At 37.6% G+C, this 11,831-nt stretch overlaps 1 protein-coding gene across 3 annotated transcripts in view; it reads right to left on the reverse strand.

Moving 5' to 3' along the window:
- EMCN (endomucin) overlaps positions 1-11,831 on the reverse strand; it is a 99,001-nt gene that overhangs the window by 11,927 nt on the left and 75,243 nt on the right. For all 3 annotated transcript variants that reach the window (XR_003680482.2, XM_028491688.2, XM_028491687.2), the window contains exons 6-10: positions 11,215-11,307; positions 10,733-10,786; positions 8,773-8,868; positions 4,405-4,429; positions 3,093-3,154 (exon numbers count right to left, since the gene is read on the reverse strand). Coding sequence is in view for 2 of the 3 variants with exons in the window: in XM_028491688.2 (XP_028347489.1) it covers positions 3,093-3,154; positions 4,405-4,429; positions 8,773-8,868; positions 10,733-10,786; positions 11,215-11,307 (330 nt within the window). In the remaining variant the exon portion in view is untranslated. The remainder of the gene's footprint in view (positions 1-3,092; positions 3,155-4,404; positions 4,430-8,772; positions 8,869-10,732; positions 10,787-11,214; positions 11,308-11,831) is intronic.

The raw sequence follows: 11,831 nt of genomic DNA on the forward strand, positions 1-11,831 counted from the left end.
AAAAAAAAAAAAAAAAAAAAAAAAAAAATCATGTCACATATATACTTTGTAGTAAATCATGAGGATGTTTAACTTGGCAAGATTTCTCACTAAACCTGAGTGGTATCTTATAGGTTCTCATAAAGGACTCCGTGATCTGCTACGTTTGGTGCTCATTTTTTTCTGAAAGCACATTCTTGTGTATACCCTAGTGGGCTTTCTCTTTTACATTAAAGAAAGCTCCTAATTGAAATAATCAAGTTTTAAACATTATGGGCCACATTTTCAACGGAAGAACCCTGCTTGAGAAAGAACATATTCAGAAGAAGCAGGAAGTGTGGATGGATGAACACCATGGCCAATTAGAGGAGGAGGATTTGAGGCAAGGAACTGTCTTCTCCAGAGAAAAGACTCAGAGCAATAACCATTACACATAGAGGCTTGTAGAAATCCAGAAAATTTAGCATCCACTGGCATTCCCCCCGAAGGTGAGTTGCTGCAGAGCTCTGTTTCCTTGGAAACATGATATGTTGACCTCTAAAATGGCAAAATTTATTTTGCGATATAAGACCAGAGTTTATAAATTGACATACTGAACAATCCAATGAATTCTTAAGACCACTGAATCTCAAATTTCATGTTGTTACCCACATTGGTGCATTAATTAATACTATGTCCCTTAGGCCATGTAGCACATAATATGAACTATAACAATCATCAGTTCTGAGTGGTGAGTAGTCACATATTCATTCTATCAAATTCTTTTTCTGTATTTTTTAACTATTTAAAAAATTTTATATAGGCGATAGTGGAAATTTAGGCTAAACCTGTGAACTTATATAAAACCTAATCATTTCAGACTATTCTAGTTATATTTTAGAATGATGTCACTATTAGGGAAGAGATATTTAAGTGAAAATAATTTTAATAATGTAATTTCTATTGAGTGTGGTGAGCATAATTTTATAACGAAAGCATATTTGAATAAGTTTTGAAAGGTGGAAACAGATTTGTTTGCATGTGTTTCAGGAGCCATCAAATCCTGTTAATGGTGGACAGACTTTAATAAAAACTGTGATAGTACAAATTTGGAGGGCATTGTTTTAGATTATCAGTTCTAGGCTATTGAAATCAACTCTGAGTCACCCATTTTAGTTTTCCCCTATTACCAAATATTTTCTATAATCAGCTAGGTTGACTTTTGAGAGACTATTTTATTAAAAGAAGGGTGCTTCCTAACTTGAGGTTGGCAGAAATAAAAGTACCAGAGGCTAGATCTTATTATTTCCATAGTAGTATTTCCTCCTTAGACCTATGACCTGAAAAGCTACTTATGAAGAAAAGGAAGTTTGGGTAGTTAAGGGTCTTCTTAACTATCCCACCGTGGTCTACCCACTTAGTATTGCAGTAAGTATGAGGGTGGGAGATAGTAGCTTACACAGAATTATCCTTGGGCCTTGAAGAAGAATCAGAAAGCTAATTTGCAACCAAGAAACACAAGGTTTCTCTGTGGATTTCCCCTCCTGAAAGCCGCGATTCTGGTATCAATTGTCATTTCCCTGGTAGAAATAGGTAGCAGAGCAGGTGGTCCTGATCTCAGCCCCCTCCTCACCAGGAGAGCCAAGGGCTCCTATACAGAGGCTTCTGGTCCACAGCTTGGAGACCCCCAGAAGCTGCCGAGCGTTCGGTTTAAATCCCGAGGGGACAAAGGAGTGTGCATGAAATTACAGGTTGTCATGCTGCTTACAAGTCACAGGCAGATTCTGAGAACTTTTCTTGATAAATGGTGTAGTCACACTCTGGGTCCTTCATAACCTTACTCAAGACTAGTTCACATTTAGTCTGCTTGCCTGGAGGTTTTCCTTGACCAAGTAGAATAGGCTCAGCTACTTAGTCAAGGCTGGTAAACAGCCAGGAGAAACTGGTGAGTGGTTTCCAATTATCCTGTGGAGGAATTTTACTCTTTCATTCATTCATATGGTTACCTTCAAGAGAACAGTGTGGGAATAAAGAAATGTGTAAGAGAGACAAGAATGAAAATCTCTCTTAAGAGAAAATGGCTCCCATGAGGGATTTGGCCATGTCTCTACAGATTTTGGGGGCCCTTGCTTTTCAACTCTTTTGTTTATCTGTTGTAGTTTGTTCTAGTTAGAATCTCCTACCTGAAATGGGGACCTCATTCAGCCTTTGATATCTTGCTCTTCAATTGGGACTATATTTATAGCCTTTTGTTTTACAAAATTGTTTTTTTCAACATATTTATAATGTTTATCATCTGATAGCTTTCACTTCACATAAGATATGTATTATGGGACTATTTTGTATAGGTAAAATTGGGGGGACTGAATATAGTAAATGTCTTGATGTAACTTGATATTTAAATTAGAGCCACATAGATTGTTTCATAAAACTCATAATTACTTTTATTTATCTGTTTTGTCATATTGATGTTTTAAATATTTTGTTTACTCAAAACAAAAATGTAATCTGTGTGTTTTTAATTTTTAAAAACTATCTAGCATCTCATTTTTCATTGCTTTCGATACAAATATAATTCATACAAATCATACCTATATTTTGAAAATCTTTTTAGATTTCAAACCAAACAAAATCAAAACCTAAGAAACTAGAAAAAGGAAATGTAAATTTTATCAACAGGAAATTGTGTTTTGTCCTTACTGAGAAGCTCAATTAAAGTATTTGAAGTGATATAAAATATGATATACATTTTAACTGATGAATCCTAGTTCCAGTTGACTGTACACAGCCATTACCAAAAATGAAACAAAACAACAGCAATACTTTAAAAAAAACCCTGCGGCACACTTAATGTCTTTTTCTGCCGCTACTGCAGAATAGAAAATGCCTCTAGTCACCACCCATTCTTTAGAACACATCTGCATGCAACCTCCAAAAGCCAGATAGCCTAATAATCTATCTTTCCTTCATAGGAGAGCTCATCTTTCCTTCATAGGAGAATTTTGTATTTCTTGGGAGTTAATGATTGAGTTTTTCTAGAGAAGTTATGCTTTTTGGTTATGTTCACATGAACAAAATCCAAGTTAAATTTTTAAATAACCATTTTTCATCTAATCGACAATCTGGGAGCTTACCAGACTCATGAGAAATTGTCTTAACAGTGAGAAGCTTCACACTCTCTTTATCGGACTGAGGTCTATTTGGAACAGAAAACATTAAGTTAGCACCACAGTAATTAGCATTACATATCTGTGAAGGAAAGTAAACATGATACAAACAGAAAGAAGAAGATACACGTGCATATATATTTTTTTGTGTTTCTATGGCAAAACTTGTGTTTCTTCATGTACAGACACATATACGTTTATAGCACTTTCATTTCTGGAATCAAGCCAATAAATCTGTTATTCTGTTACGGTGATGATCATCAGCTAAATTAAACATCAAGATGGGTCATGTAGGGACTTCCCTGGCGGTCCAGTGGTTAAGACTCTGCACTCCCAATGCAGGGGGCACAGGTTCGATCCCTGACTGGGGAACTAACATCCCTCATGCCGAGTGGCACAGCCGAAAAAAAAACAAAAAAAACTCCACCTGTCATGAGGTCCATGTTGCACATTCCTCCACTTCTGAATTGTGAGGAGAAGACATAGAAATGTTTCCAAACCTTTTGGACTGATCTGAGTTCTGGGTAATTCCTTTTCATGAGGTTGTGGATACTGCAGTATAGTGTCTGAACTGTCTATTTCAACAAGAGTTCCCACCTATCCCTTCTCAGACTCAAAAGAGTTTCAAACCCCAATTCCTCTCCTTGCACATCTCAAGAACCTCTACTTTTAATTAAGAAGGGTAGGTGGTGTAGGGACATTATTCTTAAAGTTCACATCCCAATGAATATACAAAAACACCCACAAAAAAGGCAGGCTACAAAGTCAGGTCAACACAGAAAACTTAACCACAGAATTTGGTTTTGACATTAAAATAGTTTGTCTCTTTGCAGCACCTTTATTGTAACAGTTGGTTGGATTGCTAACAACTGCTTTGTTTGTTTTAGTAAAGTCGAAGCAAAATAACCATCTGTTGTTAAAGTAAAGCCACTCAGAGCTGTCTCAAGGTGCAGGCATGATTCTTCCCTAATTGTGAGAAGCATATTGAAAATTTCAATGGGAAAACTATTTTAAAACTCTAGCTATGTTTCTCTATGATTTTTCTGGCAACTTTTGATTTCTGATTTTACCACTTTACCCAAGCTTAAGAGCCAGTTGTTGGAATTTCTCATACTTGAGAGCTCTCTGACAAATAGGTAGCCAAACCCCACATACTGTGCCTTCTGCAAAATGCTTGAAAAACCCAAAGAAGAAGTATGAGTAGAGGATCAATACTTTCCCCTATATAAATGACAGGGTCAGAGCTTCTAGAAGAAAACAATGATGCAGCATTACTTACTGGTCATTTCCATTTTCAGGTGTGCCTAGGAGAGGAGAGAATTGTTATTAGAGTTGTGAGGAGCTTGGCTGCAAAAAACCTGAGACCCCTGCCACTCACTTTCTGCTCAAAGATGTCTCTAAAGCCAATTTTTAACTTTTCAGTCTCTCGCCCCATTCCCCGCCGCACTGACCATTTCCTTAGACGTGGTGACTACTCACTCCTCAGTCACAGCTAATACGTTCATGGCATAATCTCAACTAGGCCAACCCCACTGAGCTTAGCTCTGGACTCATTTTAATCTTATAGTTTCGTATCACCGTGTGGAACTATTATCCATTATTGTACATCCCACAGACACCAAAAAAAGGTTTCAGTATCTCTGGAAACAAATTCTTCTCAGAGTATTGAATTACCTTCTTAAAACAAAGAATTGAATTTTTGGCTTTTCTTTATATGTTGCTCTCTCTGGGGACCGAAATCTCTGTATCTGTGGTGAGCCATGATGCTGACATTGCTTCTAATTGCATCTGAAGGCCACGGATTCAGCTTCTCAGAAGTGCCCTACAAAATGTCACTGAGCCTACTAACTGTAACTAATCTTTTGTCCCCTTTGCCAGGCTGTTCCACGAGGGTCGGTAGAAAGCAAGTAGGGCTTGTGAGGACGCAGCGTAATTCATTCTGCACAAGAGCATGGCCTCTCGGGAGCAGATCGTGCTGGTCAAAGCTTGCATTAATCTGTGGCCTCTTAGGCAAAATATTTAATGTAATCACTTAAGGTCCTTGCTTTGTTCCAGATTTTGCTGTGATTTTATTCCATGGCTCGGCTCCCATCTCTTGGATTTCCTTTCATCTCTAAGGTAGCTCTCGTCATCAGGATATGCCTTTTGAATATGATTCTCTTGACTTTGACCATCATTGTTTTATAAAGACGTCGATTTCCACGAAAATTTTGGCTACTTCTATTTCTGTCACCTTGGCTAAGTTACTCCAACATGAATCTTAATCCCTAGAATTTAATTCATGGCATGGTATGCTGTTCACCATCTAGATCTAACTTCGTCTTCCCTACCATCGGTAGGGTTTTAACAACATTTAAAAATACCCATTATAACTGTTATGTATGATATCACCTGTACCGCTCATAGCCCTGTTTCACAATGAGCAGATATTTTCTTGTTTGCCTGTTTTAATATTTTTTCTTAGAATACTGTAAAATGGGTTCATTAGCAGATAGATGCATACCAGCAGACTACTTTCTGCATATACGCCATTGTTATTTGGGTCAAAGCTCACACTACTGTCAACATTATCCAGATAAGCTTAATTTCATACAGAAATCTCGGATTCATACTGGCTTCCAGAGAGCAGAGCGGGTTTACGAATTTTCTGAACTTAAGGAAGTCTCACCCACACACGTGAAGAGTGATTAACTCCGGCCGTTTAATGGTGCTAAGTTAATGATAACAATGCTGTGAATTCTGTTCGGAAAACAAAGTTGACAAATAGATTTGGCTAATTGTACAATTGCCCATCTTGGTTCTAAACAAGTGCATGTCTTCAGAATAACTCTCCGTAGTGGTAGGAATTTCATACATTTTTTCTGAATGATCCGGTTCACCTATAAAGTCCCCTTTAATAGAAAGTGTCAACTTTTCAAATAACTTATTTGCAAATCTTCCTATGCAAAGCAGTTTTTCAGTACAGGGTATTTTTACTAATGGATTTAGCCCACAATTTTTTTTCCCTATCCCGTATACTCAACACCCACTGGCTTCAACTAGATTGGTTGAGTTCCCATAAAAGATAGGACTGGTGGTTTAGAAACTTAGAGAAATTAAACTGATTTATAAAAATGCTATTTCCCCTCTGGAAACTGAATGAGGAAACATATTTCAGACTTTATTAAGAAGTTTATTCACTAACTCCCAGAGGGAAAGACATTGATTTGTTTTCTTCTTATTTTACAGCAAGAGCTAAAATGAACACTGCTGTTTCCATCTCATTACTTTCCCTTGCACTGTCCCGCTCAGGCGCCAAACTGTCCGCGCCCTGCACAGTCAGGGATTGGCCTCCGGAGCGGCATTCATTAGTGTCCTGGGGGCACATTGTCCATGGGGTAAACAAAGAAGAGCGTGGCTCATAAAAATGATTCATTTTTACTTTTTAACAGTATATGAGACTTAGGTAGAGTTCTGTTAGTGAACTGTTTAGAATTAAAGTGAGGAAAGGAAAGGTTCTATTTTACTGAAAATTACAAAATTTAACTCAACAAGCATATCATAAGGCTCTCTCTGCTATTTATTATGCACAATGCCATGTGAGTCATACGTAGTTTGTGACTTGGAGGGGTTGCCTGAAGTTATGGACTGAATGTTTGTGTCCCCGCAAAATTCATATGTTAAATCTTTTTTTTTTTAGATGTTGGGGGTAGGAGTTTATTAATTTTATGTATTTATTTTTGCTGTGTTGGGTCTTCGTTTCTGTGCGAGGGCTTTCTCTAGTTGTGGCAAGCGGGGGCCACTCTTCATCGCGGTGCGCGGGCCTCTCACTATCTCGGCCTCTCTTGTTGCGGAGCACAGGCTCCAGACCCGCAGGCTCAGTAGTTGTGGCTCACGGGCTTAGTTGCTCCGCGGCACGTGGGATCTTCCCAGACCAGGGCTCGAACCTGTGTACCCTGCATTAGCAGGCAGATTCACAACCACTGCGCCACCAGGGAAGCCCCATATGTTAAATCTTAATGCCCAGCGTGATGGTATTAGGATGCTGGGCCTTTGGAAAGTGATTAGGTCATGAGGGCAGAGTCCTTAGGAATGGCTTAGTGCCCCTATAAAAGAGACCCCAGAGAATTCTCTTGTCCCTTCTGCCACATGAAGACACAGGCAGATCTGAAAACCAGGAAGAGTGCACTCATCAGACGTCAAATCTGATGGTGCGTTGGTTGAACTTCTCAGCCCCGAGAACTGTGAGAAATAAATATTTGTTGTTTAAGCCACCCAGTCTATGGCATTTTTGTTACAGCAGCCTAGACAGAATAAGATGTTTGACTTGCAGGGGAAGCACGCTTATAGAGAAGTAACTATAGTTATAGTGTGATGAATACTATCATTAAATTCTGTGGAATTAGAAGTAATAGAACAAACACTCCACTCTGCTTAAAGAGATGGGGTGTCGAAAAAATATGGATTAAGTTTGTTTTTAAGCTAGATCCTAATGGATGAGATGGAGATTAGGTGTGCTATAAAGTTAAGGTGTGTTATAAAAGTTAAGCAGTGGGCTGGACATTCTACGAGAAGGAATAACATGGATGAAGCAGAATACATGGCACTACATTATACAACCAGGAAGGTGTCTGAAATGGAAAGAGAGATTGAATTTTAAGATAACATAGGCGAGAATCCCTGGAGTGGGATTCAGAGGAAGCATGAAATAAAAAGAGAGCTCAAGTTCCTGGAACAGAAAAAAAGCCTGAATAAAGACCGAAAGAAATCTCCATAAAATCGGGACTTTAGTTAATAATGTATCAATTTTGGTCAATTAATTGTGACAAATATACCATATTAACGTAAGATATTAATAATAAGGGTAGATGGGAACTCTCTACCTATCTTCACAACTTTTCTGTAAATCTAAATCTATCCTAAAGTTTAAAAGTTTATTTTTAAAAAGACTTTAAAATATAATGCCATTATGGGAATCATAAATATTCAAGAGGCAGGGAGAAGATGAAGCAGCAAAAAGAAGAAAAAGAGTGAGGATGTAAAAGAAGGCAGTGTCATTTTAAATGAAAGAAGAAAGACTTTCCAAAGCTAATGGAGAGATTAAGGAGGATAATAAAGAATTGTTGGACTAGAATCCCTCTAAAAATTGTAATAGTGTTCAATACTGAGGAACTGATTCAGTTAGCAGAACACACAGTTGTGGAAGACACCTTCATAGGAAGGAAGCTACGCCTCCCAGGAGGGAAGTAAGTCACAAAACACCCTTCTTGAAATTATGGGTCTCAAAGAGAAATTCTTAGCGATACTTCCCTTTATTCTCTGTTACACAGAATGGAAGAAATCTTTGCTATAGCTAACGCATGTCATTTTATGCCTTCTTTACTACCATATTCCCCTGACCACCCACAAAACTAGGGCTTTTTCATTAAAAAAAAATTTATCCATATTCGATATTATCTGCCATTAGTAGTTAATTCCTACTCCTTACGTTCACCAGCATTCAATGGATTTCTCTGCCCCTTTCCCTCTACGTCTGTGATCAAGCAATACAGCAGTTCGTTTCTGTGTATAATTCCTCTCTCCTCTTAAGAGTTTAAATTCAAGTTTAGACTGAGCATGTATATTCTCCTTTTAGGAAAACAAAATGAAACAAAACACTGTTACCTACCTGGGTCTGTCTTCCAGCACATTCGATACAAACCCACCAAAGCAAAGACTGAAAGTGTTATTGCAATCAAAGCAATAACCACAGGCAAAATAATACCTAAAAAGTATGGGAGACATTGTCAGTTAGAGTGGCTATTGAATTTCACAACAAATAGTTCATGAACTGAGGAAAAGCATGTATGCTTCCTTTCTTCTTTAAACATCATTTTATTTAAAAGAAGTTTTTTTTTTTTTTAAGCAAAGAAGATAATTATCTGATTCCCAGGTTTTGCCCTAGTTGTCATTTCTGATGTATCCACTTGATGTCAGTCTTGTAGCCTTTCTGAAATAAAACTCCAAACCTAAGGAAGACAGTTCCCACTTTCCTGGTGACTGAAGGAATGAGGAGATGGGAGACTGGCCAGGCAGAAGCTGTCCCCTATGGTCAGACCCATATTCACACTTTATATTCTTTACTACTTTATAGTGAAGTTACTAATACATAGCTTGGATGAAGGCAGTCATCCAAGAAGGCACAAACTTCCAATTATAAGATAAATAAGCACTAGGGTTTTAATGTATAACACGATAAATAGAATTAACACTGTTGTATGTTACATATGAAAGTTGTTAAGAGAGCAAGTCCCCAAGAGTTCTCATCACAAGAAAAAAAAATTTTCTGTTTCTTTAATTTTGTATCCATATGAGGTGATGGATGTTCACTAACTTATTGTGATAAGTTTCATGATGTATGTAAGTGAAATCATTATGCTGTACACCTAAAACTTATGCAGTGCTGTATGTCAATTATATCTCAATAAAACTGGAAGAAAAAGAAATATATATCTTCTACCGGTTCTAGTGGAAATGCTCTAGTCATAAAGCTGGCTTCTTAAAAAAAATCACTAATATCTTTCTGTAAAAATATTTTAGGACTAAAAAGGCATACAATAACATAAGTGGATATAGATGGATATCATGGTGGAACAATATGGTCCAAGAAAGATAAGCATGTGTGTATTTGTGAATGTTTGCTTGGGGGAGTGGTGTTGCTATAGTAAACTAGGGTGAGTTTTTCCTGTTCTCATTAAAAGAAGGGTTTTGCTGTTTGTTTGTTTTAGCACTGCCTTCTTTTCTGACAGTCATTTCCCAGGTTAAAACAATAGTGAAGAAAGGAAAAAGCTGTCATAGGGATATAATTAGAGATATAGATGTTATAGTTACTATTTAGTTAGGCATTCTCATCTGCTGCCGTATGTACTCCTTATATTTACCGGAAGGTTGAGAATAGCTAGGAGATTCATTTGTAGGGTGGGTTACACTTCACTGCTATGGTTAAATATTTGTTTTAAGTAAGTTCTGCTGGGTTCATATTAGACCTTACATGAGATCATTAATGCCTCCCAAAATGAAGATGGTATGAATCAGCAGCTCAATAAATGCAATGCTGACTTATTGAATGGAATGACTTTACCTAAACCTAAGATAATCTTTTATCATCACAGCTTCATATATATTCATCTTATTCTTAATTTTCAGGGAAATCAATGAATATTCTCTATTCAGTCCTAGCATAAACAGTGGCTGACATATATATGTTTTTGCTAAAATGGAACTTTTCTTAAAAGGTCACTTTTAACATTAAGATAAAGTTTTGTAAAGGTGAAAATTCATTTTTATGGAGATCTCTGCCCATGCACTTTGGCTTATCAGAGATTAGTCCCACCAATTCATCTTGACCCGTGGTGGTAGCTGCTTAGCACTAAGGTAAGAAAAAAAAAATCCCCAAAGTGTATTTATTAAAACCAGACTCAGTGGGAGGAAACTTTCAAAGCAGGGGGCAATTATACAGGATTATAATGGGATTGCAGGTTCCGTAAAGTTGAGAAAAGGCTGTCTATAGCTGAATCCCTTCCCCTATTGGTAACATTCAAACTTTCTGCAGTTCTACTGCCTTGAATGAAGATGCACGTATTACTCACTGGAATAAGAGGGGCTGGTTGAAGAAGAGCTTGCATTTTTTGCGTTCTCAGTGCCTATTATTTTAAGAAAGAAAAAAAGTCACCTTTGGTTACTGTGTGCCAATTCTCACAATCCTCCCCCCACCTCCCCACTCCCCGTTCGGGTAAGCCTCTGTGATTTATAGGTATGAGTCTTGGAGTGAAAACATTTTATCTCATTCTGAAAGAGTTCTGTTTTATGAGTCAAGATTGGTAGGGAGTTAACGTATACAATCTGATGAGTTTGGACACATGCATATACCCATGAAACCACCCCCACAATCAAGGTAATAGACAGAGTCATCACCTCCAAAATTTCCTCGTGTCCCCTCCCTTTTTGAGGATCTGCAGTTTTGTTGTGTATAAATTATACCTCAATAAGCTGTTTTTTAAATTGGTGAGGTTTTCTTGGTGAGGAGGGGTCAGGCGAAGCAAGCTTCCACTCATACACACAGAAGTCATACCTTGAGACTGGGAGATGTTTTCCAGAATTGTTACTGATATTGAGGATAATGTAGGGATTCTGGAAGGTGATGCATCTGGTTGTGGAGTGTTAACTGTAGGAAAATGATAAATGTAGCGTCAGATGATAGTATTTGCTCTTCTTACTGGATTTCTTTGCAGATTCAAACAATTTGCATTTCTGATGATCCGTAAAAACTGCTTATTGTTGAATAATGGGATACATACAATTATACATTAAATCATGAGTTCATTCTATCTCCTCCTGTAGAGATGATTAAATTTGGAATGAGAAAACTTGGGTGTTCGTATTATATCTTCAAGAACTGGCCAAAAAAACTTGAGCAAGTTTCTCATCTTAGGCTACAGACTGTATCACCTACTGCATGAAGTTCTGCATCCCGTAAGAATGCAAATCAATGCAAAAGCATTAATCACATTTTAGATATTACAACTTTGAGTGAGAGTGATTTTTTTTCACTATAAATACTTAAAATGGACATAAATACACAGGACTTCAGATTTTATAATGTTTCTTGGTGGTCAAAAAGAAAGATTGCAGGGCTTCCCTGGTGGCGCAGTGGTTGCGCGTCCGCCTGCCGATGCAGGGGAACCGGGT

The sequence above is a fragment of the Physeter macrocephalus genome, chromosome 7 (genome assembly GCF_002837175.3).
Source record: "Physeter macrocephalus isolate SW-GA chromosome 7, ASM283717v5, whole genome shotgun sequence".
Lineage (NCBI taxonomy): Eukaryota > Metazoa > Chordata > Mammalia > Artiodactyla > Physeteridae > Physeter > Physeter macrocephalus.